The sequence below is a fragment of the Oryctolagus cuniculus genome, chromosome 7 (assembly GCF_964237555.1).
Source record: "Oryctolagus cuniculus chromosome 7, mOryCun1.1, whole genome shotgun sequence".
NCBI lineage: Eukaryota > Metazoa > Chordata > Mammalia > Lagomorpha > Leporidae > Oryctolagus > Oryctolagus cuniculus.
The window spans coordinates 76,147,584-76,170,466 of NC_091438.1; the positions used below are offsets into that span (position 1 = coordinate 76,147,584).

Here is a 22,883-nt window from a genome sequence, read left to right on the forward strand (position 1 = left end):
GAAAAAAAAAAAATATGTAATTCAGCCTTTCCTTGGAACAAAAATTTCCTAAAAAACAAAAATGGCAACAGGTCTCTAAAAAAAGTATTCAAAGAGTTATAATTATGGGGCCAGCACTGTGGCACAGCATCCCATATGGGCACCAGCTGCTCTGCTTCCAAACCAGCTCCCTGATAATGTGCCTGGGAAAGCAGTGGAGGATGGCCCACAACCTTCATGTGGGAGACCCAGACAAAGTTCCAGGCTCCTGGCTTCGACCTGGTCCAGCCCAGCAATTATAACCAACTGGGGAATGAACCAGCAGGTGGAAGATCTTTCTCTCTGCATCTCTCCCTCTCTCTGTAACTCTGCCTTTCAAATAAATACAATCTTTTTTTAAAAGAATTGTAATTAAGATATTGTTACTTTAATATTCAACTTAAAATGAAACCTAGAGCAATAGCACATACTAAGTATAATGCTTCCAAGAGAATTATCAGATCTATACTATCAAACTATAAACAAGAGGTGTTTTTATTAAATCATGCAATAAATATTAAATCAGCCAGAAGAGATGCACACAACACACATGAAGGGCCAACATCCAAAGGAACACATCTCTGTACATCTCTCTGCCCCTGTGCTGCACACGTCTTAGTACACACTGCTCAGAGACGTGTACACAATTACGAAGATGTTCTTAAAATTAAGGCGCAGGGGCAGGTGTTTGTTCTAGGGGTTGAAATGCCCACATCTCCCATCAGAGTGTCAGAGTTTGATACTGGGCTCTGGCTCTGACTCCAGCCTCCTGCCTGATGGACTGACCGTGCCATCCCAAAATATGAGGCAGGTGCAAATTTATGAATAAACAAACACTGTTGTGATTGCTTCTATGCAACCCAAAGCTTACAGAAAATTTTTCAAACCATTCAAATCTGGATAAAGTGGGAAGGGTGATGTATTTAGTAGGAAAGGGACTTTTTCGCTGACCTCTGTTCACCCAGAGTATAGTGGAGAACCTGGCACCCAGCAGACATTCACGTACGTGTTAAATGAGTGGACTTCTGTTTGTCAAATTTAGCGCATGTGTCAGATATAAAGAGTAGCAGAAATGAGGAATTAAGGCATGTTTGCGTAAATTGCATGATACCATACACAAAACTTTAAATCATAGAAGTGCTTTATTAAAAAGAACATAGGGTAATGGTCTTCATTTCACATGACTTTTATTACTGAAACAATATCCATAATTCATTCTTATGATTTATTTACTTGGTCACCGATTTATACAGATAACATAGAACTATTTACTGTTGACAAGTAGTTTGATAAGTCTTATGTTTATATAGATGGCTGTGTGTTAAAAATACTAATCCTTATCTGAGGCTTGAACTGTAAGATTTTTTTTCTCTAAAATTGTATTTTTCAGAATACCAGTGCTGTGTGATAACTTATCAGGTGAGGTTCTTTGTAAGCTATTCCATACAGTTAAAGAGTATTTTCAACAACCAGGATGATAGATTTTACTGCACAGATTTTAGACTATTTAATTTTAGCTTACATGAAAATTGTTGCACTAAGACATGAGTCCTTGCATAAAATGCATAATCATGAATGCCAATTTTTCCATGACTAACTATACCCTGCCAGATGGTTCTTAGTTCTGCTGAGTCACTTTTTTCCAGAACTCCGTGTTCCTACTAACTCCTAATTCCCTCTGGCCTTTTCTCAGCTTTTTACCTGAATTTGGGGGTTAAATGCTTCATGTTCTTTTTACCATCTCATATGCATAAAATAGGTTTTTACACTCCATCTTAGCCAGAGGCCGAGAAGCGATATAAAATAGGGTTTTAAAAGGACTCTCCATTTCGTCTGCTGTCATCAGTATTAACAGACTCCTTTCCTGGGGAGCGAGACACTTTGAGGAATTTTTTCTAAAAAGTCACTAAGCCTTTATTTGCAAGGAAACTATCCGCCACCTAGTCACATGGCTGAGCCCGCTCTGACTCATCCCAAGGCCCAGTCCTTCAGGGAGACACAGCCAGTTCCTGATCTCTGGATCTCTGCGCTGGTTTCCCGTTCCCAGCTGCCCTGCCTCCGGCTGCACGCAGTCTCCTTCCTTGGTTACATGCGTGGGGCTTGCTTCCACGGGGGCCTTGCAAAGCACCCAGCTTACTGTCTTGTGCTGCACTTCACTGCAGCTCACACGGAATGCCTGTGGCAACCTGACGGTGAGCAGGCTGCTTGGTGCCCTTTTTCTATCGGTGAGCTTGTGTTGTGTCTCTGTGTCCCATTTCGGTAATTCCTGCCTTGTGTCTAGCTTTTTCATTATTATCTGTTATGGAGATCTGTCATCAGTGATCTTTGATGTGATTATTGTGATTGTTTGGGGAGCCATGAGTTGTGCCCAAATAAGATGGCAAGTTTAGTGAAACTGCTGTGCGTTCTGATGGCTCCACCAACCAGAGTCTTGCTCTCTCTCCTCAGCCTCCCTATTCCCTGAGACGCAACAATATAGGCCACTTAAATCACTCCGTAAGGACTTCTAAGCTTTCAAGTAAAAGCAACAGTTGAACGTCTCTCATTTTTTTAAAATCCAAAGCTAGAGGCTGGTGCCGCGGCTCACTAGGCTAATCCTCCACCTGTGACACCGGCACACCGGGTTCTAGTCCCGGTCGGGGTGCCAGATTCTGTCCCGGTTGCCCCTCTTCCAGGCCAGCTCTCTGCTGTGGCCCAGAAGTGCAGTGGAGGATGGCCCAAGTGCTTGGGCCCTGCACCTGCATGGGAGACCAGGAGAAGCACCTGGCTCCTGGCTTCAGATCAGCGCACCGGCCACAGCGCCACTGCGGGGTGAACCAACAGAAAAAGGAAGACCTTTCTCTCTGTCTCTCTCTCTCTCACTGTCCACTCTGCCTGTCGGGAAAAAAAAAAAAAGTGCTGCCCCATCGAACACATGAATAAGAAACCAAATCAGCCTGATTGCTGATACAGAGAAATGTTTTGTGATCTGAATCCAGGATCAAGCCAGCCACAACATTCTCTCAAGCCAAAGCCTAGTCCAGAGCAAGGCACTGACTCTCCTCGATTCTACAAAGGCTCAGAAAGGTGAGGAAGCTACAGAGCACTGTGAAGCTGGTCTTGACTGACTCATGAGGTTTAAGCCAAGAAGCCACCTCCACAATGTAAAAAATGCCAGCGAGCAGCAAGCTCTACAGAACATCTGATAAGACAATGATGTGGGTAACTGCACGAAACAGTGCAGTCTCAGTGTAGACAGAGCCACTTTTTACTGGGGAAAGATGCCACCTAGGACCTCCATAGCTGGAGAGGAGAAGCAAGTGCCGGGCTCCAAGTCTTCAAAGGACAGACTGACTTCTTGTTCGGGGCTAATACAGCCGAGATGTTAAGGTGAAGTCAGTGTTCGGTTTCCGTTTGCACAGCACAGGAGTCTTTAAGGATGATACTAAATCTGCTTCTCCTGCTCCCTGTAAATGGAACAAGAAACGCTGAGTGACAGCACATCTGTTACAACATGACTTACTGGATGCTTTAGGGCCACTGTTTTCTGCTCATAAGATTCCTTTTGAAATATTACTGCTCATCAACAATGCACCACGTTACCCCAGAGCACTAATGGAGATACACAGTGAGGTTAATGTCGCTTTCATGTCTGCTAACATGACACCCATTTCATAGTCCATGGTTCAAGGAGTAATTCTGACTCTCAAGTCATTCTATTTAAGAAATATTTTTTTGTAAGGCTGTACAAAGTAAATTGGAAACTCTCTGTAAAGAATTCACCATTTGCCTGAAATTCTATCCAGGTCTTCCACATAGATGGCAGGAGCTCAAGAACTCAGGTCACCCTCACCTACCCTCCCAGGTGCATTAGCAGGGAGCTGGATCAGAAGCAGAGCAGCTGGGACTCAAACTGGTGCTCATATGGTATGCTGGCGCTGCAGGCAGCAGCTTAATCCACTGTGCCACAATGCCAGTCCCTGTAATAAAGTGTTTTTAAATTAAGGTACGTATATCACTTTGGTTTTTTTAAAGGCATATTGCAATGCACACTTAATAGACTATAGTATAGAATAAACATAACTTTTATATGTCCTGGGACACCAAAAAACTTGTGACGCACCTTATTGGAAACTGACCTTATTAGAATGGTCTGAAATTGAACCTATAGTATCTGTAAGGCATGAGGGGTCTTCAGAAATTTTGTGGAAAATGTATATTATGAAAAAATTATGTATGGATTTCAAAAAAAATTTTACACCAAAATAAACTGATCTTTTAACTCCATAAACTTTTTGCAGTCCCCTTGTAGCCTGTATTTTCTCACCACGCAGAGGATTATGGGACACTCACGGCCTGGCCCCTCGACAGAACCATTCCTGGTACAGATTTCCTCTTTTGAGCCAATGAAAGGATTTGGTTACATGCACAGTTCCATAAACTACTCATTGATTCAAAATGTATGACATAGTGACCACGTTTTGGTAATTGTGCAAAAGTTGAGGGATATGAAGAAAAAACCTAGTCCTTGTTCCCCTCAGGGCTCTGATAGGACTGACAAGTAAATGCACCATTGCAATCAAAGTGAAACAGAATCAGTGAAGCTGGGAGCAAGTACTGCAAAAGGCAGAGGAAGGGCTAGAGCAGGGCCCCAGCTGCTGTCTCAGCCACATTTCATCACTGATTATGCAGAGACCTGAAACCCTTCCAATGTGTTGCACGCATGCTGGTTTCATGGAGTTAACTATCAGAGACCTGAAACCCTTCCAATGTGTTTGCATGCATGCGTGTTTCGAGGAGTTAATTATCAGGAGGTTTCTGTCCCAGAACAGGGAGGTGCCTGAACTGCACGTGTTTTCTACGCCCTCTGCAGAACACGGTGGAGTGGCTCTAGACAGATAAATCCAGCATTCATTTACGGGGTGCTGGTCCACTCCTCCTTGCATGCACACAAGTAGAAGGTCTTAGAAGGAAAGCCCCTGAGGGCAGGGGACCAGGTCTGCACCGGGCAGTGGAGCAAGCCAGCTCACTCAGGCCAGCTGCCTCAGGACCTTTGTCTGCCCGAGGTCCTCGCCAATCCTCTGCCACCCTAAGATCTAATTGGAAAGCTTGGTCAGGCAAGCACACCTATCATTCCAGCCTAGTAACTTCTCCAACCGTTCAGGGCTTCCAAGAAGTATACGAAAAGTACTACAGAAAGTCTGTAGAAAACAGAATTAAAAGATGTGTTTATTTTGATGCAAAAAATTTTTTGCAATCCGTGCATAGTTTCTTCATCAAATACATTTTTTTATAAATTTTTTTGAAAACACCTCATATCATACAGGAGGAACCTTTGGTAACTGCCAAGCATGACTGTACTGAAAGAAGCAAAACACATGTGTAAAGCTAGGGAATCGGATTAGCAATCAATGTCTGTGCAGCAAAAACCAGCAGTGAAATCATTGTGCTTTCAATGGTGTCAGACAGCAGCCTGTGTAGAAATCATCTGATCCGCCGGGAAGAGGTTGCTGTAAAATGTGACTGACCATGGCCAGTTTTCTGCCTCCTCTTTTTGAAAACAGGAACCATGTTAGCATTTTTCAAGGCTTCAAGAATGTCACTAAGTATTTATCCCCAAACTGACACAAACACCCAACAAATTCCTCCCTGACAATCTTGTCAATTTGCAAAATATTTAATTTCTCAACATCAAAGACACCTCTTGTGTCACAATCGAACAGTAAGCATATTTTTCTTATCAAATGGCTGTTCCTTTTGACTATGACCTTGTCTAAACAAGATAAGAGTCGGAGAACTCAGAGGGCTTCCATAGCCTTGGAAACTCATAACTGGAGCATAGGGAGATTACTGATGCCATAGACAGGAGTGTCAATTTGTAAAGTCAACAACAGGAGTCACTGTGCACTTACTCCTCATGTAGGATCTCTGTCCTTAATGTGCTGTACATTGAGATTTAATGCTATAACAAGTACTCAAACAGTATTTTTCACTTTGTGTTTCTATGTGGGTGCAAACTGTTGAAATCTTTACTTAATGTATACTAAATGGATCTTCTGTATATAAAGATAATTGAAAATGAATCTTGATAAGAATGGAAGGGGAGAGGGAGTGGGAAAGGGGAGGGTTGCGGGTGAGAGGGAAGTAATTGGGGGGGAGCCAATGTAATCCATAAGCTGTACTTTGGAAATCTATATTCATTAAATAAAAGTTAAAAAAAAAAAAAAGGCTGTTCCTGGTAGTGCAAAGAACCCCACAAAATTTCAAGCCAGTCAGAGACTCCAAATGGAATTACTCTGCAGAGGCAGCCCGAGTCCTTGGGTCCTATACTACAGATGGTTATTATTTCATTATCTCAGCAATGTAAGCTTCTCTTTCAGCTATCTTCAGCCCCAAGGAGCAAAGAATCACACCCCAGGCAGGGCTGAAGATCTGTTAGGGAAAATGACTCAGGCCAGAGGGGGCAAGAAGAGGGGTTGCACCACTCAGTTTTGCAAACGTATACTTTGTGGGTTTTTGAGCTAGGAGAGAACTGAGAGAGGAAACCAGCCAGCCAGGTTTCCCCTGCATGGACGGAAGGACGGCAAGGGCTGGCCCTGGATGTGCTATTTCAGGTCAGGCAAAGGCAGAACATAAAAACTGTGCCAACTTTTGTTTCTTTTAAGAGGAATGCAACCCTAAGGCCCAGCAGCCTATGTGGAGATGTGGATACAGCATGCGGGTAGTTCAAAAAGTTTGTAGAAAATGGAATTCAAAAGAAAATTTTATTTGGGTGCAAGATCCTTTTGGAAATCTGTGCATAGTGCTCCCCAGCCCCCCACCCCTCCACCCCCCGCCCCCGCTTATTTCCATGAAGTGTTTGAAGACCCCTGGTACGCACTAAAAGTGTCAATTCACTTCCCGGGAGGATGAGACAGAAAACCCATCATCTTCTCGCCCTGAAAACTCTGCAGTGATGTCGCCCACACAACAAATGAATTGGGCGAGGCTTTGCCAGGGCAGCGCGCGGTGCACTGCACAGGTGAGCGCGGACATTCCACGCGTGACCACTTCACAGCAAGCCCACAAGGGGAAGCCAGGGAGTAATTCCGCAAACCTCTGGCTTAGCGCGCGCGGTGGGGAAGTCTGATGACATTTCTGAATTTCCTTTTCGGCCTTTCCGCACTCGGGTGGAACTCATTCAGTCCCACGGATGTCTTCTCCAGTGTGAGAACCATCCTTTCTGGAACCGCAGGGCCGCAGATGTCACGCTGGAATCCTCCCAGGGGCAAAGTGCCAGCTGGGAGACGGCTCCTCCTCGGACCGAGGGATGCCGGGGCCAAGTGACCTTCAGACCCGTGGGCCCTGGGTCGTTCGGGTCCACACCGGCGGCGGGCACCCAGGTCGGCACGACGCGGCTGGCGCCGAGCGCCCTGTAAGGTAGACAAACCAGGTGCCCTAGCCCCTCGGGGTGCAAAAGAAAGCCGCAGACGGGAGGGGCCCTGCTCACAGGCAAGCCGCTGCCGGGCTGTGGCTCCCAACCCTGGCCCGGGAGCAAACGGCCCGGGAAATGCCCCGGAGCGGAGCCCAGCGTCCAGGCTCCAGGTGGCGAGCGCCGCGCTCCCGCCGGCCCCGCAGCCCTTTATCCCCCTGTGGAAGGGGCGCCCCTTCCCTGCAACTCACGAGCTCCTTCTTCCCCGTAGGCCTGCCGGCCGCCCAGGCTGAGCGTCGCGGGCCTCCCTGGCCTGGGGGCCCCGGGCACAAGGGGCCTTCGGGGGCCGAGCCTCACAGCACCTGGGCCCGCCTGCAGCCGACAGCAACTTGGCGCGCGGCGGTGCGGTTGAATCAGCGTTGAATCACCCCTTGCAGGGTCTGGGAGTTTCCTACGAGGCAGAGGAGGCGGGGCAGGGGTGTGGACTCGCGCGGGCCGCCCACCGCGACGGTAGTGACCGCCGGGGGGCGGGGAGGCCGGAGCAGGGGCGGAGGCGGGGGCGGCTCGGGGCGGGTCGTGGCTCTCGGCGTCGCGCGCGGCCCTTTAAAGCTCGCCCCGCACGGGCTCCAGCAGAACCGTAGATCCCTGGCTGCCTCTGGTCGCTTGCAGCCCACCCTCCGCAGACTCCCAGGCTCGGCAGAATCCATCCGCACTCCTTGTGGGCCTTTGGACATGGCGCCCCCGACCCGGCTCCAGATCCCGCGTCCCGGGACCGCTGTTCCTTATACGGTGCTGCTCGGCTGGTTGCTTGCCCAGGTGGCCCGCGCCGCAGGTGAGTGGCCCCCACCGGCGGAAGCCCGGGACGCGCTGCCCGCGGGACGGAGGAGACGGTTCTGGGTGGCCGCGGGCTCGCCCTGGCTCCGGGGGCTCGGCCGCGGGTTTGAATGAACTTGGGCCTCGCGGTGCGCAGGTGGGAGCTGCGCGGGAGGTGGCTGGAGCCCCAGCGCCGCTGCCCCTTCTGCTGGAGCGCGGTTGCTTAAGTCTCCTGTTGACTCCTGCTTTGGGGCTAGAACTTTCCACCGAGTTGTAACCTTGGGGGTGGAGGGATGGACATGGGCCGGCATCTGCACGGGTCGCTTGCCTTAGTTTGGGTTTTAACTATTTCATTCCATGTGCATCTCCCCTAATGAAGAGGGGCCCCGGTCTGTGCTTGGTCGTTGTGGATTTAGATTTGGGTAGAGCTGGTGCTGTTGTAAAATGAGGCGTGAACAGGAGCAGGCACCATGTCGTGCACCCCCTATATGCCCAGTACTTGTTCAGGGCGGGGGTAGGGGGACACACAGGAAGCTTCTGAGTGTTGGAAAAAGGTCTTCATGATAAAACATTCCTAATCGAAAAATGCCGCGGGGACAGGGCCATAAAACCACCTTGGTATCTGGGTGTTTCAGTGTAGAGGTGGTGTAGACAGACTCGGTTTTCCCATGTAGCCCTTCGCCACGTGTGCGATTCGCCCTTGTCTGCAACTCGGTGAAACCCCCTCCTACTTGGTCTTCCCTGCTGAGTTGAACCTAAGCCTTGCTTTTCCCCAGCTGGGTCCCAGACACCCTGGATGGCTCCTGGCCGGTGCAAGGCTTTCCCCAGGGACACTTTCAAACAAGGGGTTCAAGAGCCGTGGATTACAGGCTGGATGTTGATTTTTTTTTTTTCCTCTTGATAATTCAGTAGGGGAGCTTTTGCGGTTGAAAACAATTATGTGCAGTGTATGGTGATGGGAGGATGGGAAAGTGAGACCCGTGTGCTGGGAAGCGCATGTAATAATAGCGGTCCCTGTGTTGTTCAGACACTACAGGTAGAGCATATAATCTAACTTGGAAGTCAACGAATTTCAAGACAATTCTGGAGTGGGAACCCAAATCCATCGATCATGTCTACACAGTTCAGATAAGGTAAGCCATGTACCAAAAAAGAGATTTGAAGGTTTACGGTGTTTCTACTCTCCTGTGCTGAGTACAGATATCTTTAACACTGATTATTGGGTAAGATCATTAAGAGATGAGAAAGCAGGGCCGGCGCCGTGGCTCACTTGGCTAATCCTCCACCTGCAGCGCCAGCATCCCATATGGGCACTGGGTTCTAGTCCCGGTTGCTCCTCTTCCAGTCCAGCTCTCTGCTGTGGCCTGGAAAAGCAGTGGAGGATGGCCCAAGAGCTTGGGAGACCAGGAAGAAGCACCTGGCTCCTGGCTTTGGATCGGAGTAGCTCCGGCTGTGGTGGCCATTTGGGGGTGAACCAATGGAAGGAAGACCTTTCTCTCTGTCTCCCTCTCTCTCACTGTCTAACTCTGTCAAAGAAATTAAAAAAAGAGAGAGAAAGAGAGATGAGAAAGCAAAGGGCCGATGTGGAGGTCTGCTGGCCAGCATCTCGCTTTACCAAGCCTGCAGCATTTTCGGACCTGAAACTGATATATAACATTTCAATTTTTTGGTTTTGCTAAATGATTGGAAAATTTGTGGGTTGGGTACAAGCTGAGGGAGGTGAGCCTAATCTTGAGCAGGCCTGGGGGGGTGTGGTGCTGCACTTCAGGGTCAGTGACTATGAAGCTGCAACACAGGTGCCTCTTACCTTTGTTAGCCATCTAGACTGAGAACTGCATCTAAGGAAAGAGGTGGGGAGGAATTCCAGCGCATACATTGCCCTGCAGCGCTGTTTGATTCATGCATCCTTGGGCTATGTGAATCAAAATTCGGTTGCATACATGAGCTTGGAGGAGACCACATTCCTGACTCATGGAGCCGGGTAGAAATGGTTGCAGAAGTAATTGCCTTGTGCGCACAGGGCCCCTGGGGGCTCCACATCTCCGACTGACAGCTCTTTCCCTCTCCCCTCGCTGGTGAGCAGTATACTCAGCCTCAGTGTGCAGGGTGCGCCACACGTTTTCCTTGGTGGTTTTCACCATCTGCTTGGCAAGCTTTTGGTCTCTGAAATATCCTAGGAGGCTTGGTAGCGAGCTTACAAAATAGAGGAGAAATGATTTGCACGCTCGTTGTGTGAAGACACGAAGGTATTGCTGGCAGAAAATGAAATGTGTCTTGCTGCTTTAGCTTGTGCCAAACCTTTTACAGAATTAAGAGTGCAACTCGTGGGTTCGGAGTGGGCTATTATTAGGTGGATGTTCTTGTTTTTCAAGATGAACTCCAGGACAACTCTTGCCAAACCAACAGGGAAGAGAATTTGTGTGTACATGCATGCATGGATAGATAGACAGACAGAGAAGGTAATTTCATAACCTGCAATAACAATTATGATTATAATCAGACTGGTCAATTCAGATTCCACTAGTTGAGAATTGGGAATTAATTTCTCTGTTACACATCTAAAGTTTACCTCCGTAAGCACCTTCCCTCTGAACAGTGAAACTTAGATCTGGGGACCAATGGGTACCTCCTAAATACAGTCAAGTTGTGTGGTTTCAGCGACATGTGGAAATATAGTTAGGATTGATCTGATTGAAACATAAACCTCCATGAACTCTAAGCTCTTAGGCTGCAGGAGGCTACTGCGATTGAGACGAGCAGGGCTGACGGGCTGCAAACATCAGAGCTCAAGGCACGGTGTGGGGTGCTCCTGCCCACCGGGGCCAGCGCCCCATGCTCTGGCTGCTGAGCAGGAGGACGTGGGAGCCTGCCCATCAGCCTACCTCTGAGACCCACGCCTTCCTCCTGTTCTGCCTGGGAAAACCAGATTCCTGGGTTAAAGGGAGTACAGCAGTCACCCTGTAGATAAGGGAAGTGCTGCTTGGGGATGGGAGAGATTTGTTTGTGATCGCCCTCAGGGTGATGCCCTGGCCAGGATCCTGCACCAGCACCTTCTCGGACTGCTCTGCCAGAGCCCGCATGAGGCTCAGAACTGGGAGGAGGACGGAGGAAGCCTTGTGTGGCGTCTCCTCCGGGGGCTCCCTTCCTGCCTGTTTTCCTTGCCTAGAAGAAGTGTCTTGGCTCACGGAGCGGAGCTCATCTTGGACATCCTTTTCCACGCCCGCTGCCCTCGCTACTGACTGGGGCCCCACCTGCACCTTCCCCTTGGGACACAGTTTTCGGTGGTGGTTGGGAGGTGTCGCTGCCCTGAGCCTTAGCACCAAGCCATCAGCTGTAATACTGGGTGCACAGGAATGTTCCGAATTCTCAAGCTGATTGTACACCCCCTACAAAATTGCCCCTGCTTACGTGATCATACTACTCACAGTGATCGAGGCCCTGGTTCCAAATTTTGGCATGAGCACGTGGTCCCAGCTTGGAGCTGGGCAGAACCAAATGCACACCCTCTCGTGGTGTGCACCAGAGAACCCGGGGGAGTCTGATGGGCTTGTTCGCCATAGCCATGGAAAGAGGCAACATGTTCTCATTTACTTGTGGAAACTGATATGCTGAAAATGCATTTTGGTCATTCGGGAGAAAAATAGCCTCTCTTCTTTTATTGCCACAAAATGAAAGAAATACAAGAAACAGAGATATTTCAACACCAATCTTGGTTTGCGAATTTGCCCGATTCTTGTAGCCGGGTTGTTTGGTTCTGATGCTTACAGAATACACAGTTTTGGCTCCTGTACAGGGTCTAGACAGTGACTTGCTTTCCTGCATGGTGTATGCCAACCTCCCAAGGAAGACAGTTCTTAGGCTGCTTAGCGGCGTAGCCCAAGAGCAAGGGTGCCTGCTACAAAGCAGACAGGGTTCCCATGTAGCACTTGGGTGGAGCACGGTGTGGGGAAGGAGAAAAGCAGAGCTCAGCGCCCAGCAGGGCGATCCGGAGATTGGAGCCTGGCCTTGATCTCCAGGTGGGGCTCTTGCAGGATGCTGCCCAGGGCAGGGCAGCGTGGCCCCAAATCCGTGGGACAGAAGTTGCTGATCCACTTTGTGGCGACACTTAACCTGTGGTTGAAGAATTTCACTTTCTGTAGTTCTTTAAACAATTTCCTCTTCAGTGTTGTCTTAGAAAGCAAAAATCTCCCTTTTAGCCTTTTAGCCTCAGATAGATACTCCCTGTATGGATTCTGTAATCCTTGATGATATGTATTCCCATCTTGCAGAAGTAGGGCGCCATGGCACATACGTGCCTAACACACCCGACTCGGCCGCCTACTAGCTCTGTGCCTTTGGACAGATTCCAAGGTTCAGTGTACCTGTGTGGAAATACAATCCAGCCGCTCCTTGCAAGGATTTACCAATAGAGTAACCATGTGTGAATTGTCCAGTACAGCAAATGGCAGATAACTCCACCAACAATGGTCACATTAGTATGTAGTAGAATATACGAGGTACTTCAGAAGGTTTGTGGGAAATGGAATTAAACCGTGTTTATTTTGGTGCAAAAAAAAAAAATCTGAAGTCTGTGCATAGGTTTTTCATAATGTGTTTTCCATGAAGTTTTGAGGATGCCTTGTTTTATTATATAGACTGTATTACTGTAAAGACTAAATATTGAGTATAATGTAATAGAGTAAACGGAGTGCAACATGATGTCCTAAGTGGAATATAATAAACAGCTGGGGCTGGATGGGAAGCTGCTCTGTCTCCGGTGAAACCCTGACGAAGTGTCTCCATTTGAAGAAAGATATTGGACAGAACAGTCAAGAATGCGGACTTGGGAGTCAGATGACTGGGTCAAAGTCCGGCTGGTTGCTGTTCTGAGTCACCCAGTCTCACCCTGTCTCAGTTGCTTGTCTGTACAAATGGGGTGATGACAGAGCCGGGCCCGTGAGGACTCCTGCACGCCCTGCCCCGGGAGCGCCGCGCGGCGGGTCAGCACAGGACGCCGCTGTGGCAAAGCCCGCTCGCTGCCTGCGTGAGAGCCCTCACGTTGCGTTTCTTCCTCTTCTTCCCTCCTTCCGTTAGCACTAGGCTAGAAAACTGGAAGAGCAAATGTTTCTTAACCGCGGAGACGGAGTGCGACCTCACCGATGAGGTCGTGAAGGACGTGGGGCAGACGTACATGGCGCGGGTCCTCTCCTACCCGGCAAGGAACGGAAACACCACGGGGTTCCCCGAGGAGCCTCCCTTTAGAAACTCCCCGGAGTTCACGCCGTACCTGGACAGTAAGTAGCTCCGCGCACCCTCGCTACTTAAAGATTGTCCTGCCAAGTGCCCCATAGGGACCTTTAGACAAAAATAGTTGTCCATGAGCCACCTCTGTCCCAGAAACTGCTAGTCCCACAGCGCTCCTCGCTCAGGCCAGATGTGCTGGAAGCTTCCATGTCCTCAAATAGCTCCTCCACTGTTCTCCCCAGGCCCTGCCAGTGACTGGCTGGTGGGGGTGGGGAGGTGGGGAGGGGGCCACAGGCAGTTTCACCTTTTCCGTATGTGGATCTTCTGGAGGACTTTTCTCCGCTGATCCCAGATCCCTCTGAGCCTGCGATTGGTCTCGCTGTCCTTTTCCAATCAGCTGGCCTCGGGTTGAGTTCTGGGATGTGCCAGTGCCTGCCCAGGGCACTCAGCCTGTCCCCCTCCTGCTAAGAACGTGGATGGACTGCCTTCCTCCCCAGCCTTTGAGGAGCTGAGGCGGGAATGCGAAGAATTCCTGCCAGGTCTGAGAGACATTTCTGGGTTCCCTCTGGGTCTGAACCAGGCATTTTTGAGTCAACATGTAGCACATCAAGGGAAGTGACCTGAGCCTCTCTCCTGGGCCTGCTGTGAGACTCCATGTGCCCTGTCCCGGCTGCCTCTGGTTTTACCCGGCCCACAGGCAGTGAGCCAGCACAGGCTCTGGTCCCGGGGGCTGTGAGCAGCAGGCAGGGCCATCGGCCCACCCTTCCCTCCTTGCACCTCCTGTGAGGGCCAGAGCCCCCGCTGGCGAGCCCCAGCCCCAGACTCATCTGGTGCTTTCACCGGCGAGTCTCCGGCAGCCCTGGGCTGCGGTGTGGACACCCCACGGCAGCTCCTCTCCTCCGTGGGGTTGCTCACGTTCATCCTCATGCCGTCCTCAGGATCTCTTTTTCTAATCTCTGAGTTTTTTGTAACATACTTCAAGTCCACCGTGAGTGCAAGGCAGAAGCACATTGTGTATTTTGCTTGTACAGAGAGAGAGAGAGAGAGATGGATGGAGAGATGGAGAGAAAGGTCTTCTGTCCCCAAATGGCTGCAACAGATGGAGCTGAACAAATTCAGAGCCAGGAGCTTCTTCTGGGTCTCCCACGTGGGTGCAGGGGCCCAAACTCTTGGGCCATCTTCCACTGCTCTCCCAGGCCATAGCAGGGAGCTGGATTGGAAGTGAGCAGCCGGGACACAAACCGGCGCCCATATGGGATGCCAGTACTGCAGGCAGAGGTTTAGCCTGCCATGCCGCAGCAGCAGCCCCAAGTTAAATAAAATATTGCAATTAATTTCATCTCTCACTTTTTCTAATGTGACTATAAGGAAATTTAAAAACTACATCCGTGGCTCCCATTAAACCCTCATGGCACAGCTTGGCTACAGAATGTCTTAGGATTTACCTCGGGGTCCAGCCGGCCCACTGCTGCCGGGGCATGCACTCTGCGCAGGTGCTCTGTATGAGCGGTGGCTGGCTTGTTAACTCCATGAGCTTCTCCTGTGTTTCAGCAAACCTCGGACAGCCAACAATTCAGAGCTTTGAACAAGTTGGGACAAAACTGAATGTGACAGTCCAGGATGCACGCACGCTGGTCAGAAGGAATGGGACATTCCTAAGTCTCCGGGCTGTGTTTGGCAAGGACTTGAATTACACGCTTTATTACTGGAGAGCTTCGAGCACAGGAAAGGTGAGGGTCTCGTCCTTTGTTCTAGGACCTATTGGACATTGTGGGTCCTTGATTTTCAGCCCCTGTTGTCTCCAGTGTATGGGAACGGAGTGGTGGCGTGGGAGGGGCACCTGCTGGGAAGCAGCTGGGAAACAGGTGCGGGTTCTCCTGGGCACTGCCTTGCTGGACACCAAGGTTCCTCAGCGAGTGGGGTGCAGAGGACAACCTGCAAGCGCCCGTCCGCCCTCACGCCTCTCCTGATTTGATTTCTGGCCAATGACTGGTATTTGCTTCCGTTCTCCTTTCACGATAGATATCTTCTACAGGGGCTCAGTTGGGCTGGATGTGCCTCAACAGAGTCTTTTTCAGACTTGGGAGAGGCATCCTTCGCAGCTCCCAGAAACTGATTAGCTGCGTGACCTCTGACCCCACACGGGTGAGAAGTGTCCATACAGGCTCCGCGCAGAGCCTTTACTGCCACAGTGACTTACTCTGAGCCCAGATGAACTCAGAACTCCGTATCTGTTCACAGAAAACAGCCACGACAAACACTAATGAGTTTTTGATCGACGTGGATAAAGGAGAAAACTACTGTTTCAGTGTCCAAGCAGTGATTCCCTCTCGGAAAAGGAAGCAGAGGAGCCCCGAGAGCCTCACTGAGTGCACCAGCCGCGAGCAGGGCAGGGCCAGGGGTGAGTCTCTCCTGCCGTCCTCCTGGGGGCCCGGGCGCCCCCGCTGCACAGCCAGCTTCTCTTTCTTTGGCTCAGTGTTCCTGACACTGCCTTGGATTTTTTTTGCTTTTTGGTTTTAGAACCTTTTCTGTGCTGTTCGTTTATGGTAGCAAGCATTTTCGTGTTCACCTGCCACGTGCTAAACTCTCCGTGGAGCACTGGGTGCCCTAAGCGTGCTCCGGCTTTGGCATCCAGTCATCTCCTCATGTGACATTCTGACGTTGGGAGGGGCGCTGCCTTCTGGACCAGTCGCAGTCGCACCTGATAGATAGGTATTATCACCGGGGCTGTGAAGTCCAGCCCAGCAAACGAAGGGATGGAGGATGTCATATGGACCCCGTGCATGTACGTCCAGGTGGCCCACCCCTGGGCATACACACCTGTGCACATCCTGGGGGCTCAGAAACTGGTGAAGAATGGTTGTTAGGTAGATGTGCTGTGGGCGTTCAGACAGGTGCGTGCTGTTGACAGCCTGTTAGTCTCCCCTGAAGCTCTCCATGGAAGATGCTCTGAGCACTTTTCACGGAGCAAAATAGAGAGCAGTGTCATGACTTGGCTTCTTGCTAAGATAGATTTCCCACCTGCTTATTGCCCTCAATGGAAGGTGACGCTTGCTCTGCCTGTGGCCCTGCGAACCCCGGGGCAGCCTGCCCACAGCCTTTAATTCCTCCTCCTGGAGCCCAGCTCCGATTCTGCTGCCTCTGCCTCCCACTATAATCTGTCCTTGGAGATGCATCCCAGAGGTCACCTCCACCATGCAGCCTGCTTGCTGCTCCAGCCAGTTATCAGTGTCTCCTCCCTCCCCTGGATCCGGGGAGCACTCTGGATCTCCCCCCAGGCACTTGCAGCTCACCTCCTGCTAGGATCCTTGCTCCCAAACTCGGCACCACGTTCTCCAGCAGCCATTCTTGCTTAACTTCCGACCGGCAGCAGCATTCAGTGAAATGCTGTTAGCCAGCGTCCGTTGCTCTAAATCTTCTAGGGGTTGACAGATTCTTCCCTAATGTAAGCGTGATGGAAAGAGTAGGAGATATTTCAAAGGCGGGATGGTGGACTTTGCAGCTGAGCCCTCCATTCTGCCCAGTGATGGGTGGGACCCAAGCCCTCCAGGTTGACTGGTGCCTTTTATTTTTCAGAGATGTTCTTCATCATTGGAGCAGTGGTGGTCGTGGCCCTCTTGATCATCGTCCTGTCTGTGACCGTGTACAAGTGCAGAAAGGCGAGGGCGGGGCCCAGCGGGAAGGAGAGCTCCCCCCTGAACATCGCCTGAAGGGAGCGCCGCGGGGGGTGCCGGCTGCTGCCAATGCTGTGTTGCACTGTGACCAGGAGAACAGGAGATAGGGGGATGCAAATGAGAATTTGGGAGCATAAAGACCCATGGATTCAAAAAAGCTCTTCCCGTGACCTGCTATTGTAAGCAGCACGGTGGCTCAGACATCGGCACGGTCACTCGGGAGTGGAATGAGCAGTACAGCCAATCCCAGCTTGTTTCCGCGACTGTAACACTATGGTGCCTTTTGCACGTCTCCTGCCTGCTGTGGTGCGGGCTGCACCAGGTGTGGTGCACCTGCTGTGGTGCGAAGCCAGGGCAGCCGAGAACAAGCCAAGGAACAGGGCCTTAAAGTAGCCTGGGTGGGCTTTGGGAGAACTCTTGAAAAGCTGACTTCAGGTGATGTGGGAACGAGAAATGGCAATCGGAGCCTATTTTCTGGGGTTTTTCTGAACTCTGCCGTCTCGTGTGTTGGTGTTGGTGTTTTTTCTTTTCTTGGTGGAGTATTTCGAGAATTCAAGACAACTGGCAAACTTTTATATCCATGTGTGGAGTACAGGAGACTTTTATTTTGGGCATCTTCCCAAAGTATACATTACAGTTTAGCACTTTAACTGACATAGTAATGTTGAATTAAACATTCGACAGCTAACTATATTTTTTATAAGACTGCTACATAAACTACCTAGAGTTTATGATTTAAGGTACTTAAAACTTCTATGGCCAATATTGTATGTATTTATGTAATTTTTAAAAAAGGTTTGTATATGGGAATATTCTATTTATATAGATTCTGTTTATATATAGAGATAATTTATTTAATATACTTTTATATAAATAAAGGTGATGGAATTCTGACTATTGTCTTCCATTTAATATTTGTGATTCATTTTTTGCTCTGGTCAAATCTGCCGCAGTCACAGTTGACCCTAAAAGTCTCAGTGACCTGTAACAGCAGATCTTTCTTTTCTATTCACATTACACCTCAGTGACTGTAGGTGGGCTACTGCGCCTGTCAATGCCTTCTCCTTGCAGGACCAAAATTCCAAGAAGCAGAAACCTGGGCGAAACGGGCAGCCCCAGCCTCATGTTTGAGGCTACCTCCCAAAGCTGCTGCTGCATCCCAGCTGTTACCACTACTGCTCCTGTGCACGGGGAGGTTGTGGGACCACACCCAACAACCCTCTGCCCACTGGGAGGCGCCACAGTCCCATGGGGATGCCCGTGGCTGGAGACTTACAAGAAGGGAGAAAGGAAGGCAAGCTACTGCAGACTTAAGAGGAAGAGATTTCTTCCCGTGAGCTGAAGTTTGAGCTGTGGCTGAAGATTGCAAAGGAGAAAACAAAACAAAAAAATTCTTATAGTAGAAAGTAGCTAAAAGGACAATATAAGATAGAGACCAGTGGAATGAGGTGCCTGGGTTGAGCGCTCTCTGCAGGTAGGGGCGGGGTCTAGTTCACAGATTACAGTCCCCTTCCGGAGGCTGTGCACAGCTGAGTGCAGCCACAGCCGAGTTGAGTTTAGAAATAGAGACATGGGGTCGGCGCTGTGGCACAGTGTGTGAAGCCGCTACCTGCAGTGCCGGCATCCCATCTGGGAGCCGGTTTGAGTCCCAGCTGCTCCACTTCCAATCCAGCTCTCTGCTATGGCCTGGGAAAGCAGTAGAAGATGACCCAAGTCCTTGGGCCCCTGCACCTGTGTGGGAGACCCAGAAGAAGCTCCTGGCTTCAAATTGGCACAGCTCCAGCCTTTGCGGCCATCTGAGGAGTGAGCCAGTGGATGGAAGACCCCTCTCTCTCTCTCTCCCTCCCTCTGCTTCTCTGTAACTTTGCTTTTCAAATAAATAAATCTGCTTTTAAAAAATACAGAAACATGGGGCCGGCGCTGTGGTGTAGTGTGCAAAGCTAATACCTGCAGTGCCGGCATCCCATATAAGTGCTGGTTCGCGTCCCGGCTCCTCCACTTCCGATCCAGCTCTCTGCTATGGCCTGGGAAAGCAGTGGAGGATGGCCCAAGGCCTTGCATTGCTGCACCCGCATGGGAGACTCTGAAGAAGCTCCTGGCTCCCGGCTTCAGATCAGCGCAGCTCCAGCCTTTGAAGCCATTTGGGGAGTAAACCAGAGGATGGAAGAGCTCTCTCTCTCTCTCCTGCCTCTCCTTCTCTCTCTAACTCTGCCTTTCAAATAAATAAATATTTTAAAAGTATATATATAGAAACAGGCCTGCAGTCACACACAGAGCAGCAGTTCCACCAGTTGAAAGAGGATTTTAACTAGAGATGAAGATGAGGTTCTTGACACCCAGCGGGGCCACCAAACCACTTTTGCTTCTTGCTGTGGAAGGCTGGGCTGCTGCCACCCTGGAAAAAACATCTGAATGGCACCCTGCGAAGTCCTCTTCCAGAGGAGAGAGACCCCCTCACCATCCAGCTCTTCCCGGTGTTGCTCCTTTGCGCCGAAGGCCGCTGAGCGCTGTCACTGAAACCCTACACGTGACCATCACAGCCTAAGGAAGAGTGAGCAGAACAAACCTGGCAAGTGCCAGGAAAATGCTAGCCTGAAAGGAAAAAAAGGTGGTGGGCGTTTAGAAGCCGGGAAGGGAAGCGGCCGGCGGTGAGCACGCACGGTTGGCTCCGCCTGCGCACGCGCCCCCTGCGCCCGGGTCTCTGCACTGGCTGACTCTGCACCGCTGGGGCCTTTTGTTGCTCTGCATGTGCGGCAGAACCATCGAGAAAGACAGGAGCAGGCACGGGGTCACGGCCTCAGAGAAGGGAGCCTCAGGCGTTATCTTAATTCCTGCTCACGTGGGGCTCCCCGGGACACAGCGCTCAGCGCCCTCCACGTGGGGCCGAGCAGCCCCGGCACAGGGTGTCTGTGTGACTGGCACTGCCCCGCCAGGAATATTTACAGCGTGAGGTCATCTTGTGGCCTCATAATCTAAGGAATTTGAATAATCCCCCTAAGGAAAATACTGGCAGACGGAAAGCAGGTCTGGCTACTAAGGAGGCATCTGGCCGTGCACGGGGAAGGAATTCATTAGGAACCGGAATGAGGCCGGCCTGCAAGGATTAGGGAACGCTCTGCACCTCGGGCCCCGCCAGCTTTGCAGGGCTCCCCTAAGCAGCTGCTGCTGAAATCCACACCTTAGCAGAGCAGGCCCCCAGGGAAACTATGCCGTGCGTTCTTGGCTGGGATCCAGACACCACTGCCCTCCAGTGGGCCAAATAGGACTCCTTACCTGGCCGCCAGGTACCCCGTAAAGTCGAGCGCTGGTCAGTAACCCAGGTGTCGACTTCATCGGGCAGGTCTTCAAAAAGCTGATGGAAAATGAACATTATTATGCAAAAGCTGCATGGATGTCAGATTTTTGCACCGAATTAAACCTACGTTTTCATTCCATTTTCCATGCACTTTTGGAAGTACCATGCAGTTTGAAGGCATGTTAGCTCAGTTACAGCAGAAGGCTGATAGCCTGTCTCTAATGTAAACAGCCCCCCCCCCCGGTCCAATAGTAAATAAACCAGTCCCCGATGTGTTTACCTATTCCAGGACATGTGCATTTATGGTGTGTGACTTGAACCCCACACTTGCCGGGGAAGGTTTATTGCTGTTATAAAACCATGTGACTTTCTTCATTCAGGCACTCACAGTGGGCGTTCCCTCCTTCCCCTGGCCAGGTGATGCTGGCTTTGCCAATCAGCACATTACTTCCTCACAGCTATGGAAATAAGCTTGGGGGTAGGCACAGGACCCAGCTGCCTCCAAGGAGAAGAAATCTCAGGGCTTTCTCTGGACTGCTGGGGATGCTCCCTTCCTTGATTAACATAATATCCAAAACAAACTTGCAGTCCCAGGAGCTGCTGGGGGCCATCTTGAGACCACAAAGGGAGCCAGCCATCAATGGAGCCAACATATTGGAGAGCAGCACCCCGTGATAGAAGGAAACCTCTGGTGACAGTGTCAAGCTGCTAGATCAAGCCCTGCCTGAAGCCCCTGCCTGTGGTCTTTTCTCTGGGCATTATCCAACTTACTGTTTAAGCAAGCTTGAGTCAACTATTTGTTCCTTGCAGTTAAAAGCACCCTAACTGGTGCTGTATAAGCATTGACAACAGAGCATAAAGGAAGAAGGTACTTGCGATGTAAACTCACAGTGCAAAATCCCATTCATCTTCACGCCTTTTAACTGAGGACTTTGTCCCTAAAATTACTCCCTCTTTCCAGCACCATCAGTTTCTCCCTTATTATTTGCTCATTCCTACCAGAACATAAGCATACCGTTTTATTTTCTATCTTAAAAAAAAAACCTTCCTTTGCACAGGAGCGAGACTCCTGCTTTCCTACTCACTTTCTACTCCTGGACACCACCCCCTTCTTTCCAACTTCTGAATGTCAGAGTCCCTCCGTCCCCACACCCATTGTCAGCACTCTCCCTAGGCAACAAGCCTGCGCCCTGGCTCCATCAGCCAGCTCGCTCACGCTGTTCCCACAGCCCTCCGGGCCCGATGGCTCCCCCACCCACTTTGCTAAGCTCCAGAGCTGCAGGTGCCTCAACCTGAAAATGTCCAAAGAAACCTTTCATTTCTCCAAGCTCCCACATCAGCTTCTTCTCCATCTTTCTTATTTCAAGAAGCAACATCCGGGACTTCTCTTCTTCTGCCTTGCCACATTCAATGCCTAGGCCAACACTGCCACAGTAGGCCCCCTGCACTCTCTCTTTTTTTTTTTTTCATGGTAATTAGATTCTTTTAAAAACATAGGTTCTGTTCTTATAGGTCTTGCTTTCAGCTGTCCAGCAGGCGGTTCTATGGGAGGAGGGGAAGTTGGCTAATCTGCAAGCCTGGTTCCCAGAATCTCTTCCCCTTCCCCGCATGGCGACTTGAGGCGAGAGTTAATCCACGGAGAAGTCTGCTCAACATCTGGACAGAAGTGAGGCCGCCGTGTGGCCAGAGGCAGAGGACAAAGGCTGAGGCACAGCGCAGTCAGATTTGCCGTCTCTCCCTTACTCTGAGACTGGCTGCTTTTGTATGGGCCCGGGGGGGGGGGGGGGGGGGCGACACAGGAGAAAATACAGAGGCAGAGAGAGCACTCCCATCTGCCCATCTGCTGTAGCTCCCCGAATGCCTGTGGGAGCCAGAAGCCAGGAGCTGGGATTTCACTGCTCCTACTCCCCCACCACCACCACCAAGTTTTAAGAGGACCTGTTCCTGACATGCGTCTCTCTTGTCTCACTTTCTATGTCTCTCCATCTCCTCTCTCCTCTCTCTCTCTCTTACACTCGCCTTCTCTTTTTCCTTCTTCGCCCTTTCCCTCCAGTCTGTCAGGTTTCCCCCAATAAACCCTTTCCCTTACTCCGGTGTTTGATGTGTTTTGTGGCGGCCTCACAACTCCACTTGGCTCCTGGGCACTTGTTTGCCTACGTTTTTGTTTCTTCCCATCCTTGAACATCTAAGCCACTCTATTTCCATTTATTTATTTAAATATTTTATTTATTTGAGAGGCAGAGTTACAGAGAGAGGTAGAGACAGAGAGAGAGGTCTTCCATCTGCTGGTTCGCTCCCCAGATGGCCACAACGGCTGGAGCTGGGCTGATCCGAAGCCAGGATCTTCTTCCAGGTCTCCCACCTGGGTGCAGGGGCCCAAGGACTTGGGCCATCCCCCACTGCTTGCCCAGGCCACAGCAGAGAGCTGGATCGCAAGTGGAGCAGCCGGGACTCCAACTAGTGACCATAT

At 50.4% G+C, this 22,883-nt stretch overlaps 1 protein-coding gene and 1 long non-coding RNA gene across 2 annotated transcripts; one reads left to right on the forward strand and one right to left on the reverse strand.

Annotated features, from left to right (window-relative positions):
• Nucleotides 1–7,172: 7,172 nt before the first annotated feature.
• LOC138850597 (uncharacterized) lies at nucleotides 7,173–7,838 on the reverse strand. The gene is made up of 2 exons (XR_011390566.1): nucleotides 7,660–7,838; nucleotides 7,173–7,409 (listed from the first exon to the last, which is right to left on the reverse strand). It is a non-coding gene; the product is annotated as an uncharacterized lncRNA (long non-coding RNA).
• Nucleotides 7,839–8,113: 275 nt separating this feature from the next.
• F3 (coagulation factor III, tissue factor) lies at nucleotides 8,114–18,002 on the forward strand. The gene is given in 6 exon segments (NM_001082291.1): nucleotides 8,114–8,240; nucleotides 9,249–9,354; nucleotides 13,295–13,494; nucleotides 14,996–15,174; nucleotides 15,686–15,845; nucleotides 17,021–18,002. Coding segments are annotated over 6 exon segments (879 nt in total). The 5' UTR covers nucleotides 8,114–8,140; the 3' UTR covers nucleotides 17,155–18,002.
• Nucleotides 18,003–22,883: the final 4,881 nt, after the last annotated feature.